This window comes from Vombatus ursinus, unplaced genomic scaffold, assembly GCF_900497805.2.
Source record: "Vombatus ursinus unplaced genomic scaffold, bare-nosed wombat genome assembly UNPS02014789.1, whole genome shotgun sequence".
In the NCBI taxonomy this organism is placed as follows: Eukaryota; Metazoa; Chordata; class Mammalia; order Diprotodontia; family Vombatidae; genus Vombatus; species Vombatus ursinus.
The window spans coordinates 12,252,599-12,265,863 of record NW_020954567.1 but is presented as its reverse complement, the minus strand read 5'-3'; the positions used below and the strand labels follow the sequence as shown (position 1 = coordinate 12,265,863).

Sequence of the window (13,265 nt, the reverse complement as noted above, 5' to 3'; positions counted from 1 at the left end):
TAGACAAGGATGGGAAGGCATGGATGGGTTGTAATTTGCATTGTTGAAAACAGATTCTTGAATCAATGAGATCACAAATTCTTTTGAGTATTTTTTTTTATATTTATATTTATTGTATACTCACTCACAAAAGGAATTACTTCTATTCATAAAGCCAACCAAAGAAACTAAAAACAACTAAATTTAATAAAAAAATTACGTTAAACTTTTAACCAAACTCTTTTCCCATAAAATTCAGAATAACTACCTTTTAAAACTTAATTTCTTGGCTAAAAAAAGCATCTTTTAGACTGAACAGTGCTCCCCTAGCCCTGAACTTTGACATAAAAGCCTGGCAGTAGAGTTTATTGATTACCAGAGGAGTATTCTTTAAAAATTATAAATTTTAACTTTTTTGCCTCCTTTATCTGTATCATCCAGTGTCCCAGGGCCATACACTATAGGCTTGAGTCATGGAAAATCAAGTGGCCAGAAGAGTCAAAGAAGATTTCAAAAAGTTAAGTTGATTTTCTCCCCACCTGGATACAACTGGCTTGGGTCCCAGGGTAAGAGAGGGATGGTTGAGGACAAAGCACTGGAGAAGCCTGGGCTTGTTTCTACCCACAGGAAATACATGAACATTGCAGGCTGGGGGAAAGTGTGGTTTCTGTTATACCACAAAGAATGCCTAGGTGCTCCCTCCCCCTCCCCTTTCATCTTTCCCTTGCCTAGATTCAGTAGATGGAAGGGGAACTAGTTACTGCAAAAGAAAACTGGGAATTTGGGGGCAGGAAGGAGGAGGGCCTGACCCCCATAGGAATTGGGTTCTGCCAAGCACAGGCTGCCGCTGGAGAAGGCACTGCAACACCTATCACAATGAGAGCCTGAAAAAGGGCTGTAGAGTTCCCCAGTTCACCAAACCACTAAATACACCTTCTTCCTTCTGCTCCAGAACCTTAGGGAAACAGTAGGGGATTAATAAGTGCAAAGTAAATGACAGCTCTGGCTATGGCTACTGTTCCTAGAGACAAATGGTCATGTCATCCTGTCACTGGTGGACTCTGGATCCCAAGTAGCCCCACTGCAGTAAGATAGCTGCTGGTATTTTAGGGTATACCTGGGCACATCTAGCACACCCCATTTGAAAGCCTATGAATATTATTTATTGCTAGCCTTCACATAGCCTTAAGGTTTGCAAAGCATTTTTTAATACATTATTTCATTTAATCTTCACAATGCCCTTATACCATTTAGAGTGAGAAGTTAATTATGTATTATTATTATTTTCTCCATTTCTACAGATGAGGAAGCTGAGGCTCAAAGAGATAAGAGACGGCCCCAGGTTCACATAGCTAGTAAGAGTATGAAGTGGGAACCCAGGGCTTTCTTGGTTACAAGACCCAAAGGTAGAAATCACAAAGTTAGAGATTATAAAGTTAGAAGCATCCAAAGATCATTTTGTCTTCCTTGTCTTCTTTTCAAGTAGGAGCTTGTCTCTACTTTGTAGGTGAGGTAATGGTATATGCCAAATAGTTTAAGTGACTTGCCCACAGTTCCATAGCCAGTTATGGGCAGAATTTTGTCTTGCGAGTGCCTTGTAACCTCCCAGTAAAGCCTAGTATGGTACTGTACAGGTAACCCACAAATACCTAAGTTGAAGTGCAAATATTAAAAACCATTCCAGCATCATGCTTTTTAATTCACTGGTAAAAATTGATTGGTAGATAGAATGCCCAGATTTTCAAAATTCGAATTCTAGTCCCTAACCTATTTCCTTTGGGAAAATAACTTAACATGAAGGGATTGCATTGGTCCATTCATTTAACCGGTACTTATACAGGAAGAGGTATAAGGGTAAGGAAAAGGAAGAGAGGCAAGACACCATCTCAGTTTCTTTCCACAGGACTTTCCTTTACTAAACCTTTTTTGGAGACCTAAGTCTATGAAAAACTTATGTCACTTTATTATTCATTCAACTCAACTGAAATGTAAACCACTCTACCTCATCTACCTTCTTCACTTCCATTCCTGCTTATACAAGGCTGTAGTTTTTATACCAGAGAAATTGGGAATGATGCTTGAATACACACCCTCTCCTCCTTATCCCTAAATCCTGATTAAAATAAGAGACCACTGAAAATGGCTAACATGTGCCTTACTTCCAGAGGGGACAGCTAAATACCAGTGCCTGTATCTATGAGTGACAATGATCTTCTTCAAAAGACCCATCATCAAAGTATGGGTAATGAGAAATAAAGAAAATAGCATACTTGTATGACTCTGTCATTTCGGGCTACTCAACTCTAAACTGGAATGCCACAAAAACAACCTCTCTGTAAGCCCAGAGGGGAAAAAAAAGAAAGTAAGTAAAGGGGAAATTCAGATTAGTCACAAAGAAGTTCCCCGCCTGCCTGCAAGAGCTGTAGCATATAAAACTGAGAGGCTGCCCCTCTAATCACTCATTTTCTTTAACTTCAATTCCGAGACTATCTACCGGCTAGTTTACTTGATATTTTTTTTCTTCACCTTGGAAAAAATCGTCATCCACTGACTCAGGCTTCCTCTTCATCCTTTAATCTTCTCTTGGTTGGATTTGGAAGATGGAAAGGGATCAGCCACTGCAGGAGAGACCTGGGAACTTGCCAAAGCAGAGGACCATTGTTAATAAGCTACTGTTGGTGTCTTCTGTGATTCAGTGTATAGGATTGCTTGTATTCTTGATCTACATTTTGGGGGCTTCTCAGGTAAGACCTCTTCTTACTCACCTTTATCTTCTCTTTTATCTTGCAAAGCTCAGTTGACAAAAGGATATCTGAAAATAATCCAGTAGCCAAGGTTGAACACTTTTCTTCCTAAAAATTGAATCTCAGCCTATTTACTTTTTTCTCCTTCCTTCCTTTGGTGGTTGTCATGATATGGAGTGGTTTTCAGAAGCCATGGAGTGCCTAGGCTGTGTCTAGCCTATGGGTTTGTTTAGCTTTCTTTGTCCTTGTTTTTTTTTTTCCCTGTCATACTTTCACTTGTAGTGCTATGAAACGCTCTGTGTATTTGAGTTTTTACTTTTTTAGTAACATGTCTGATAAGAGCATTAACAAGAACAACAAAAACATTAGAAGGCATATAATCATTACTGATGTAATTCCCCTCTGCCACAGAAAGTGCAAGGCGTAAATAGAAAAATCGAGAAGGTCCCAATGCGAAATCCTTTTGGTTTGCTACAATTGCATAATTACTAGTATTTGTGTGTATGTACATATACGTATTCATCCTAAAGCTTTTAAACAAATAATCCCAATGAAAGCACACCATCACCAGCATTAGATGGAAAACCTCAATTACTGTTCTCTACTGCACTTTGCCCAATACGTGATGCAGAATGAATGGGCAACAGGTACACATCTCTTTCTTCTTCTTGTTCTTCTTGTTCTTCTTGTTCTTGTTCTTGTTCTTCTCCTCTTCCTTCTTCCTCCTTCTCCTCCTCTTCCTCTTTTCTTCTTCCTCCTTTCTTTTCTACTTATTCTTCCTCTTCTTTTCTTTTTCTTCTTTCTTTCCTCCTCCTCCCTCCTCCCCCCTTCCTCCTTCTTTTCCTTGTCCTTCTCTCCTCCTTTTCCTTCTTCTCATTGTCCTTCTCTTCCTTTTCCTTCTCCTTCTTCTCCTCAAACTCCTTCTCTTTACCTTCCTTATTCTCTGATAAAGAACTTATATTATTCCCTCTCTTATGTTTGCTTGCTCTTTCCTAGGGTGCCAGTGTCCTCTCCTCTGTTTCCTAGCTTCCATAGTGTCCCTTTCTCCCTTCCTAGGGAACACTGTTCTTAGAACCAGCCAAGTAAAATATATCGATTCAGATCAACGGCTAATTTTTGATGGCTTCTGCTTTCCCTGGATGACATTTTGTCTAGATTATTGGGCACTTCCGAGCTTCTTCTTGGCAGAAGACCAAAAAATGGAGGCAACTCCATTCCTGAGGCACAACTCAAAGCCAAGCCAACCAAACTGTGACAGAATGAGCTGAAGGTGGTGGTAATTGGGGGTACAGCTCCAGAGTATGCCTGGCCTTGCCTCTACCCACAGGAAATGGAGGTACAAGAGCAGTGGGGACTTCGGGGAAAGTGTGGTTTCTTCTGGACCACAAAAAGATGTTTGGGTTCTGCAATTATAGGAGGAGAGCTAGAGGGTCCAGAAGTTTTACATTTCCAGATCTTCAAGTCAAACAACTTCTCCTTCCTCCTAGCTACATTTGCATGGATTCATTTAGGTAAGCTTGAGAGTAGAGAAGAGTGGGAGAGTAGGGGAAGGGAAGTGAGTAGAAAGGAATCCATGGGAGGATAGTCATGGCATACACCACAGTTCAGCTTTTTTGAGAAAAAAATAAACATGACAACCAAAAATAGCACATTATTTTCACCATACTCTGTGAGTTGGCAACACTTCATCAAATAACCACAAGGACACATGCTTCCTTACTCTAGTGGGGTGATGTAAGACAGCCAACAGATAGTTGATTCTATGTCTTTCTGTCATGTTGCATCAAGGTTGTGTCCGGGAGTGGAGATGGGAAACAGTAGTTGCAATATGAGTGGTGGCCTAAGCAATCGGCTACAACCAAAGATATCAATGACCAGGCAGATGCTAAAGTTAGTGAGGGAAAGAATGATTATTAGGAACAAACTGATCAAGCAATAAGTGGTTATTATGTTCCTACTATGCGTGTGCCAGATACCTGAGCTAAATGTTGAGAATATAAAAACAAAAGTGGAGCAATTCTTGCCTTTAGGGACAATTGGTCCCTAAATTCCTAGGTCCTTACAAGAATAATAATGACAATATTAATAGCTATTACTTCTATAGTACCTATTCGGCACTAGGCACTATGCTGAGCACTTTACCAATATTACCTCATTTGATTCTTACAACCACCCTGGAAAATAAGTGCTATTATTATCTCCATTTTACAATTGAGGAAACTGAAGCAGGTAGGGGTAAGGTGACTTGCCTAGGGTCATAGAGCCAGGAAATATCTGAGGATGGATTTGAACTGAGGTTTTCTTAACTCCAGGCCTGGTGCTCTACCCACTGTGCAACCTAGCTGCCCCAAATGAAAACCAATAGAGACAAATATGATAGAACTAAGAGATTTGGGTTTAAATCCTAGATCTGCTACTTTGTAACTGTGTAACATTTGTCTAACAAACTTTTACTGAGTGCCTATTACAGGCCAGGAACCTTGCTAGACTCTGGGAAAGTAACAATGTTCTGTAGGACTCAATTTTCTCATCTGTAAAATGGGCATAAGCATACTTCTGCTACCTACGCCAGAGGATTGTTGTGAGAAAAATGTTTGAAAGCTACCCAGTGCCATAGAGATGTGATCTGTGATGCAGAAAGGAGAGGGCGTTGGGCCCAGAGAAACAGTCTGCTCCAGGGTCAGTCTTGCCCCTTAGGAAGGGAATATCAGCTCTGGGCAGGGCTGTGGTCATACTGTGGCATTTGGGGGCGTTGCTACTTTGGGGATCCTCTCTGGGTCCTCTGGCTGGAAGACTCCCTTCTCCTACTCATGATTTCTCTGGTTCTATTAGTACAAGCCTTAGACATATGATCTTGCCTCTTCAGGAATAGTACAGAATGAATTAACACCTGAACATTATTTCAGGCTGGATTACTAAAAAGATGACAGCCATATATCCAGGGTGCCATTAAAATTTGTCCAGTCTCATAAACATTGGTGATACATTGAGGTTTAACTTATAGTGTTCAATGGGGAGGCTTCTTTAGCACTGGAGAATTGTGATTCTAGTTTACTTTTATAAATCACTTTCTGGTTTACAAAGTGCTTTCCATACATGGCATTGTTTGCTCCTCATGGCAACCCAGTGAGGTGGGTGGTATTAGAATTCCCATTTTACAGATGAGGAAACTGAGTCCTAGTGAGGTCAAGTGACTCATTCAGGTTCATCCAACCAGTAAGTGTTTAAAGCATCCCTCCCTCCTTCCTTCCTTCTCTCTCTCCTTCCTTCCCTTCCTTCCTTCCCTTCCTTCCTTCTCTTCCTCCCTTTCCTTCTTTCCTTCTTTTCCTTTCTTCCTTCTTTCCTTTTCATCCTTCCTTTCTTTTCTTCCTTCCTTCCTAGCTTTTGTAAGGAATATAGCAGAATCTGACAACTTTGTAAAAAAGAATGCAGAAGGAGTAATTTCAAACGTAAATAATTTCTGTGTCAGAATCCCAGCTCTGCCTCTTATGATCTGTGTGTCCCTAGGCAAGTCACTGACTATATTACAGACCAAAGACTTTCAGGACAGCAAATTCAGACCATGAGTTAATCTAGTGTGGCACCAGAGGGCACCACTGTTATAACATTTTCCTAACCTCTTTTAGTTGCTATTTTGATACCACTTGCTATATTAAGCTCTATCTCATGGTAACCCTCAATTAGGAAACTAATTTTTGAGATTAAAGTGCTTAGGAAAATCCATTTTCTCAGAATTCAAGGGGAGTGTCAATAAGTGTCCGTTGGGAAATGGTTTATTTCTTTCTATAATTAAGCATGCTGGTGCCCGAAAAAGCTTCTTTCCAGGAATATGGGCAGGACCCAAATTGAGTTGGTTTTCTATTCCAGGTTCTGAGAGTGCTATCCAAAATCTCTCCTTTCTAACAATTATCTCATTCTTATCTCCATCTCCCTCTACATCCTTTCAGATTCAGGGAGTGCCTGCCTCCCAGTCCATTCTCAGTAGGCTCTGCTGAATAGATAGAGGAGAAAGAGATAGAAGGGAACAAAGAGTCTAATGGAGTGAAATCCAAGCCTCTTCTTTACCCTCTGGCTTCAGTTCTACACATAACTTTTACAACATCCATTTTGATGGTAATTTAAGATTTATAAAGCACAGTCCTGAGTTATAAGTAGTGCAAGGCTTTTTTTTTTTTTTTACAGTTTTACAGATGAGGAAACTGAGGCTGAAGTGATGAAATGATTTGTCTTAGCTAATAATTGCTGGAGGCATGTTTTGAATCTGCCTCTTTGGGCTGAAGATCCATAGCTGTTTTCTAAGACCCCATGCTACTTCTTAATGAGAAAAAAAAAAACCTTTGGTAAGGGTTGATCTGTCTTATATACCTAGCCATTCTCTGTGCATAGAGGAGAACTTTTCCTCTGTAAAATTCAGACTACTTTCATCACTTCCATCATAGACATGCTTTACTACTTGGGGAAGAGAAGGGAGGAAGAGAAAGGAGAACTCATTAATGTCAGAATATTGACCTAGAGCAGTCTCTTGTGATTGATGGGGCAGGGGCAATTAGCTGACACAGTAGATAGTACACCAGCCCTGGAATCAGGAGAACCTGAGTTCAAATTCGGCCTCAGACACTTACTAGCTGTATGACCTTGGGCAAGTCATTTAACCCTTGCCTCCAAAAGAAAAAAAAAAGATTGATGGGGGCAAGTACTAGTTATCCCTATTTGACCTGTGGAAAAATGAGGAGCCCCTGAAATGCTTGGTTTGCAACTCTTCGATGAACATTTATCGTGTAATATTTTGTGTAATTCATCTATAAAATGGAGATAACACCACTTAAGCTACCTGTCCCATAAGTCTGTTGGGAAGAAAGCTCTTTGTAAACCTTAAAGTGGTATTAGGAGTGTATTTAGGTTTCTTAACAGTCTCTGTGCTTATGTATTATCTCTCTGTTAGAAGATAAGCTATCTGAGATGAGGCAGAGATCATGTCTAATTTATAGTTTGTGTCTTCCCCTAGTGCTTAATGTTGTGTTTTGCACATAGGTGACATGAAATGAATATTTGTTGAAGGAAATGACTTTTCCTCTATCACAAGGGAAAATCATGGCAGTAATAGGAAAGAGAATCAGGGCTTTCTGGACTGATTTCAAAGACTATGTTAGTCTAACATCTGGCTCATGCAAGACATTAACTGGATGTGATGATAGTCAACACTTGTTTGTTCCAAAATGGTGAACCTTCCTACAAAACCTCTGAATTCTTGGACCTGCTAAATCAATCTCCCCTCTGGCAAACTATCTTGTAGTTAAAAAAGAAGTCCTAAACCACATCCCTCACCTCAGGAAGCAGGTCAAAAATTAGCCTTTTGCTCATGAGCTATGACTTCTCTATAAATTGAAGACCAAACATCATGGAACACTACCATGAAGAAGAGTCTTGAGATCATAGTACACCCTCATTTTATAGATGGGAAAGGAAGCGGCCTGTTTAAATCCTAAAGTTAGAGTTTGGTGGGGATTAGAATCCCTGTCTCCGCGTTACCAGGGGTTCTGACTCCAGACTCTCATGCTGAAATAGCCCTAAGGCTAATAGACTCCTCTACTTAAGACTCTGTCCACATGAGAGACAAGAGGAAGAATGAAACAACCTCTATGAAGGTGATACGGGTGGCAGGCTACATGCGTGGTTCTTTGGCTGCATTTGTGACAGGCTACATGTGTTCTTTGGCTGTATTTGTTGAGGGCTGGAGACGTTAAAACTGGGTGAAGGGATGGAAAGCCTCACTTAAACACGTGAAACAGAACTTCCCCAGCCTATTCTTGGTATGTTACAGTTTATTCTCAAATGGGAAATTGCCAAATTGGACAGAAAATTAAATTATTTATGGAGAAAGCATTTAAAGAAGGCAGATGGTTAAGTAGCTTCTTTTATAGTAGAAGAAATATTCTGAACATGACTGCTATTTGGGATTTTTGCATCTTTTTTTCCCTTTTTCTCAAATACAGTTAAATGAGTTATTCATTTTTTTAAAGGCTTTCCAGAGACAGAGCTTGGCTTAGAGGATAAAGAGCTAGCCTTAGGGTCAGGAAGACTTCCGTGCAAGTCTTGTTTCTGACACCTACTGACTGTATCCAGCCCTGGGCAAATGGCTTAACCACTCAGTGCCCCGGGCAACTCTCTGAGCTGATAAAGTACAGAGCAAGTGTTGCCCTGAGGGAGAGACAGGTCAAGCCCCGCCATCACCTTGACCAACACATCCCATCTAGCTGTGATGGAGGCAGCCCAGGAGCCTGAGCCCAAGAGCCCACTGAACAGACAGTACTCTATGTCCACTGTCATACCTCCACAAAGGGTTGTCTTGTGGAGATTGCTACCCAGAAGCTTCCTCCCCATGTGCCACAACCCTCACCTCCTTAGCAGCCACAGCTGTGAAAGACCCAGAACATAAAGTTCCTGCCACCACAATGCTTGGTACTAACTATCAAACTATGGTCAACATCAAAGGCTTGATAAGTTTTTTTTTATTAATGGATATGACATTGTAGGCCACTAGGTGGAGCAGTTGAACTTGAGACAAGGACTTGCATTCAAATATTGCCTCTTACCGTGTGACTCCATCAAGCCACTTAACCCCTCAGTCTCAGTTTCCCCATCTGTAAAATGAGGATACTAATAGCTAATACTACTGATTAATAAGTAATACTACTTCCCAGGGCTGTTGTGAGGATCAGATGAGATGTTTGTAAAGCTCTTTGTAAACCTCAAAGTGCTATTTCAATGCTAGCTGGCTGTTAGAGAAGTGCATTACCACCTGCTTTGTGGTAGTAGTACCCACAGGACTTGGGAACTTTCCATCTGCCTTGCAGCTGCAACCTCCTCTAAGTGTCGTCTCCCCTGTTAGAAAGTGGGCTTCTTGAGAATAGGGACAATCTGACTTTTGTATTGTATTCCTAGTGGCTTGCCCAAGATAACTCAGGGAGCAAATAATCAAGGGCAAGATCTGAACCCAATTCTTACTGAATTTAAGTCCAGCATGCTACGTAGCCAGTACTGGCTCTCTGGGAAGGGATCCATTCAAAATCCACCAACGAATGGGTGTCCTTGAGTGCTCTGTGCATAGAAAGCTCTTAATAAATGTTTTGAATTTATTCATTTATTGATAGAGGGAATTCCCTCACTGGGAGTTTCCTGTACCAATGAGCCACAAGACAAGCCAAAAAAAAAAAATCTCTGGAGCCAATTTGCATGGAAACATATTTATAAACACTCAGATAGATAATCCTTAAATATAAACCTTGATCTATTTGTGCCAGGCACTGTGCTAAGCCCTTTGTAAATATTATCTCATTTGATTCTCACAATAATTCTGAAGGGTAGGTACTATTATTATCCCCATTTTACAGTTGAGGAAACTGAGGCAGAGGTGAAATGATTTGCCTAGGTTATATAGCTGGTATCTGAGGCCAGATGTGAACTCAAGTTTTCCTGACTTTAGGACCAATGCTTTTTCAACTGAACTACCTAGCTGCTTGATTTAATAAAACCTTTTTATATCCTTTATTAGTGTTAGATAAAGAGAGCACAATACTTTGCTTACCCTTTCAGCATCCCTGACAATTAGGTAGGGGACAAGTACCATTACAATGTGGATGAGGAAGCCTGGCACAGAGAAACCAATGACTTGCATCAGGACACACCCTCATTGTTGGAATTGAAATTGGCTCCTTCCCAGAGAGAGGTGTGGAGTAATGCCTAGATAGTATGCTAGATTTGAAATCAGTGAAGCCTAGGTTCATTTCCTGTCTCTGACTACTTGCTATCTTTATCACTTAATCTCTCTGAGCCTCAATTTCTTCACCTATAAAATGGGGACAATAATACCCATAGTACTTGCATTGTTGTTGTTCATTCTTTTTTTTTTTTTGAGGAGGACCAGTGATATCACGGGTAATGTCTTGACTTGCCTTAAGTGAGGCAGAGTTGCACAAAGTCATTTGCCTCACTTTCTCTTCCTGAGTCATCAAAGGCTAGTGGTAGTAAAAAAAAGTCAGGAAGACTGGTGATGACCCAGGATGCAGTGGATGACCTTGTCATCTTCAATGCCTAAGTTCTAAGTGCTCCACTGCACCTGCTTCAGCCACCTTCATGGAGGTTGGAACAAATTCTTCTCCTCTGCCTATTATGCTGGGGAAAGTCTTCGCATGCTCGGGGTAGGCGTCCATCTAACTCACACACAGGTGTGAGGCCTGTCCACCCTCTCTGCTGAGATGGTTTTCCTGAGTGTGACCAATGCATCTGCTACAGATTCTTGGGGCCACAGGTGAGAGTACTTGCACTGTAAGGGGATAGAGAGGCTCAAATGAGACAATGGATGTAAAGAACTTTGCAAACTTTGAAAAACCATAAAAAGTCAGTTTTTAATTATTTTGGAAATGGGACTCCTGTTAATAGTAGTCTCTTGCATTTTTACAATGTTTGCTCACTTCTCAAACAATTTCTATGTGTATATGTATTTATTGTATCCAAAAAGTCTTACTGCAGTTTAAAGATCTATCAACTATTTTAATAGGATAAATAAAATCTCACTATCAATCTCCACAATTACCTCTGAAAAGACAGATTTATCATTAATCAATCAATAAACAGACTTTTATTAAGCACCTCCTATATGCCAGGCACTATACTAGGTACTGAGGATACAAAGATGAAATAGTCCCTGCCCTCAGGGAGATTACAATCATAGTGCACTGTACTGTGGTTTAGTGAAAGGATGCTGGTCTCTGGCCTTGAGAATCTGGTTTCAAGTCTTACCTCTACCACTTACTAGACAGAAGATCTTTACCAAAGTTAATCTCTCTGAGTCTTAGTCTCCTAATCTGTAAATTGAGGATAATAATCTGTAGCATCAAACTCACAGGATTTTTGGCAGGATCAAAGAAAATAATGAATGTGAAGTGGTTTTTAAATCTGAAAGTTCAATGTAAATGTTAGGTATTATTATAACTGAATGAAAGGAGGAGAGAATCTAACCGATTTAAATCAATTTCACACAAATCTAGACGAAGTGATTAAAGACAGAGGCTTAAACAACATTAATTGACAATTTCCTTATGCCAAAATCACATGTACAAAGTGGCTTTAAACAGATATATTTTGCAGATTGACATTACTTCAGTCAAAAAATACATAGATGCTTCTGTAACTTCTTCTGTAACTAAGCAGCTATTTACCTTCTTCAAGGCTTTGCTTCTCAATTCAACAAACTTCTATTCATATATACATATATGTATATATTTTCAGTTATTAAACATTTATTTTCTCTTCTTTATACCTTCCCCTTATACCACTGAAAATAAAGGAAAAGGAAGAAAAAAGAAAGTAAGAAATACCAAATCTTTGTATCTTATAAGTATAGTCAAACATAACAAATTCCCATGTTGGCCACATCCAAAAATGAATTTCAAACTCTTCATATTAGTGCATCATCTCTCTGTCACAAGGGTAATGTTCTTTGTCCTCAGTCCTCTGGAATCATGCTTGATTATTTTTCAATAAACATTATCAAATGCTTGCTATGTGTAGTACACCAGGCTAGGCTCTGGTTATATAAAAATGGAATGATGTAGACTCTGCCCTCAAGAAGCTTACAATCTATAGATGGGAGATGTATAAAGACTATTATAAACAATTATAAAATAAGGCTGAAATTTACAGATTTAAAGGAGAAGTTCCGACAAAATGTCAGATATTTGAAGAGAGATCACTTTTTTTTTAATTTTTAGGCAATTGGGGTTAAGTGACTTGCCCACGGTCATACAGCTAGTAAGTGTCAAGTGTTTGGTCTGAGGCTGGATTTGAACTCAGGTTCTCCTGACTTCAGGGTCAGTGCTCTATTCACTGCACCACCTAGCCGCCCCTGAGAGATCTTTTTTGACTGGGATGTGTGCATGGGAAGAGGTTGATGATGAATCAGGAAAGGTTTCATAATGATGTCTGAATTGGTACTTGAAGGAAAGGAGAGATTTCAATGGGAAGAGATAGGGGGAAGATTATTGTAATTATATAATTATAATTATATGATTATGGACAGGCATGAGCAAAGACACAGGGACAGGAGAGGACAGAATGACAAGATATAATGAGGACTCTGTTTTGGCTGGAAAGTAGAGTATTTGAAAGGGATTACTGTAAAACAAAGGACACAAACCTGGAAATGTAGGTTTTAGTCAACTTGGGGAGGATTATTAAAAACAGGATAAGGAATTTATATTTTCTTTGGTGGGCAACGGGAGGCCAGTGAAGATTTTTAGAGGGATTATGATTTAGGAATCAATTAATCAACAAGTATTTGCTTTGGTCGGTACTAGGGATATAAAGAAGAGTAAAAGGAGCTTATATTCTACTGGGGAGAGAGACAATTTGAAGGATGAATTAAAGAGGGAAGACATTAGAGCAGGACCAGTAAGCTAGCAGGAAAGCCTCGGTGATGAGGATAAAAAAGCTAACACTGATATTCTTGACCAGTCACTTTGAATCTTATACCAAAAGTCATTT

The 13,265-nt window shown here is 39.9% G+C and overlaps 1 protein-coding gene across 1 annotated transcript in view; it reads left to right on the top strand.

Moving 5' to 3' along the window:
- The window catches only part of TNFSF4 (TNF superfamily member 4), a 31,445-nt gene that overhangs the window by 3,296 nt on the left and 14,884 nt on the right, over positions 1 to 13,265 (top strand). Inside the window, exons 2-3 of the mRNA XM_027868588.1 lie at positions 421 to 545; positions 2,580 to 2,723. Of these exons, the coding sequence (XP_027724389.1) occupies positions 2,580 to 2,723 (144 nt within the window). The 5' untranslated portion in view covers positions 421 to 545. The remainder of the gene's footprint in view (positions 1 to 420; positions 546 to 2,579; positions 2,724 to 13,265) is intronic.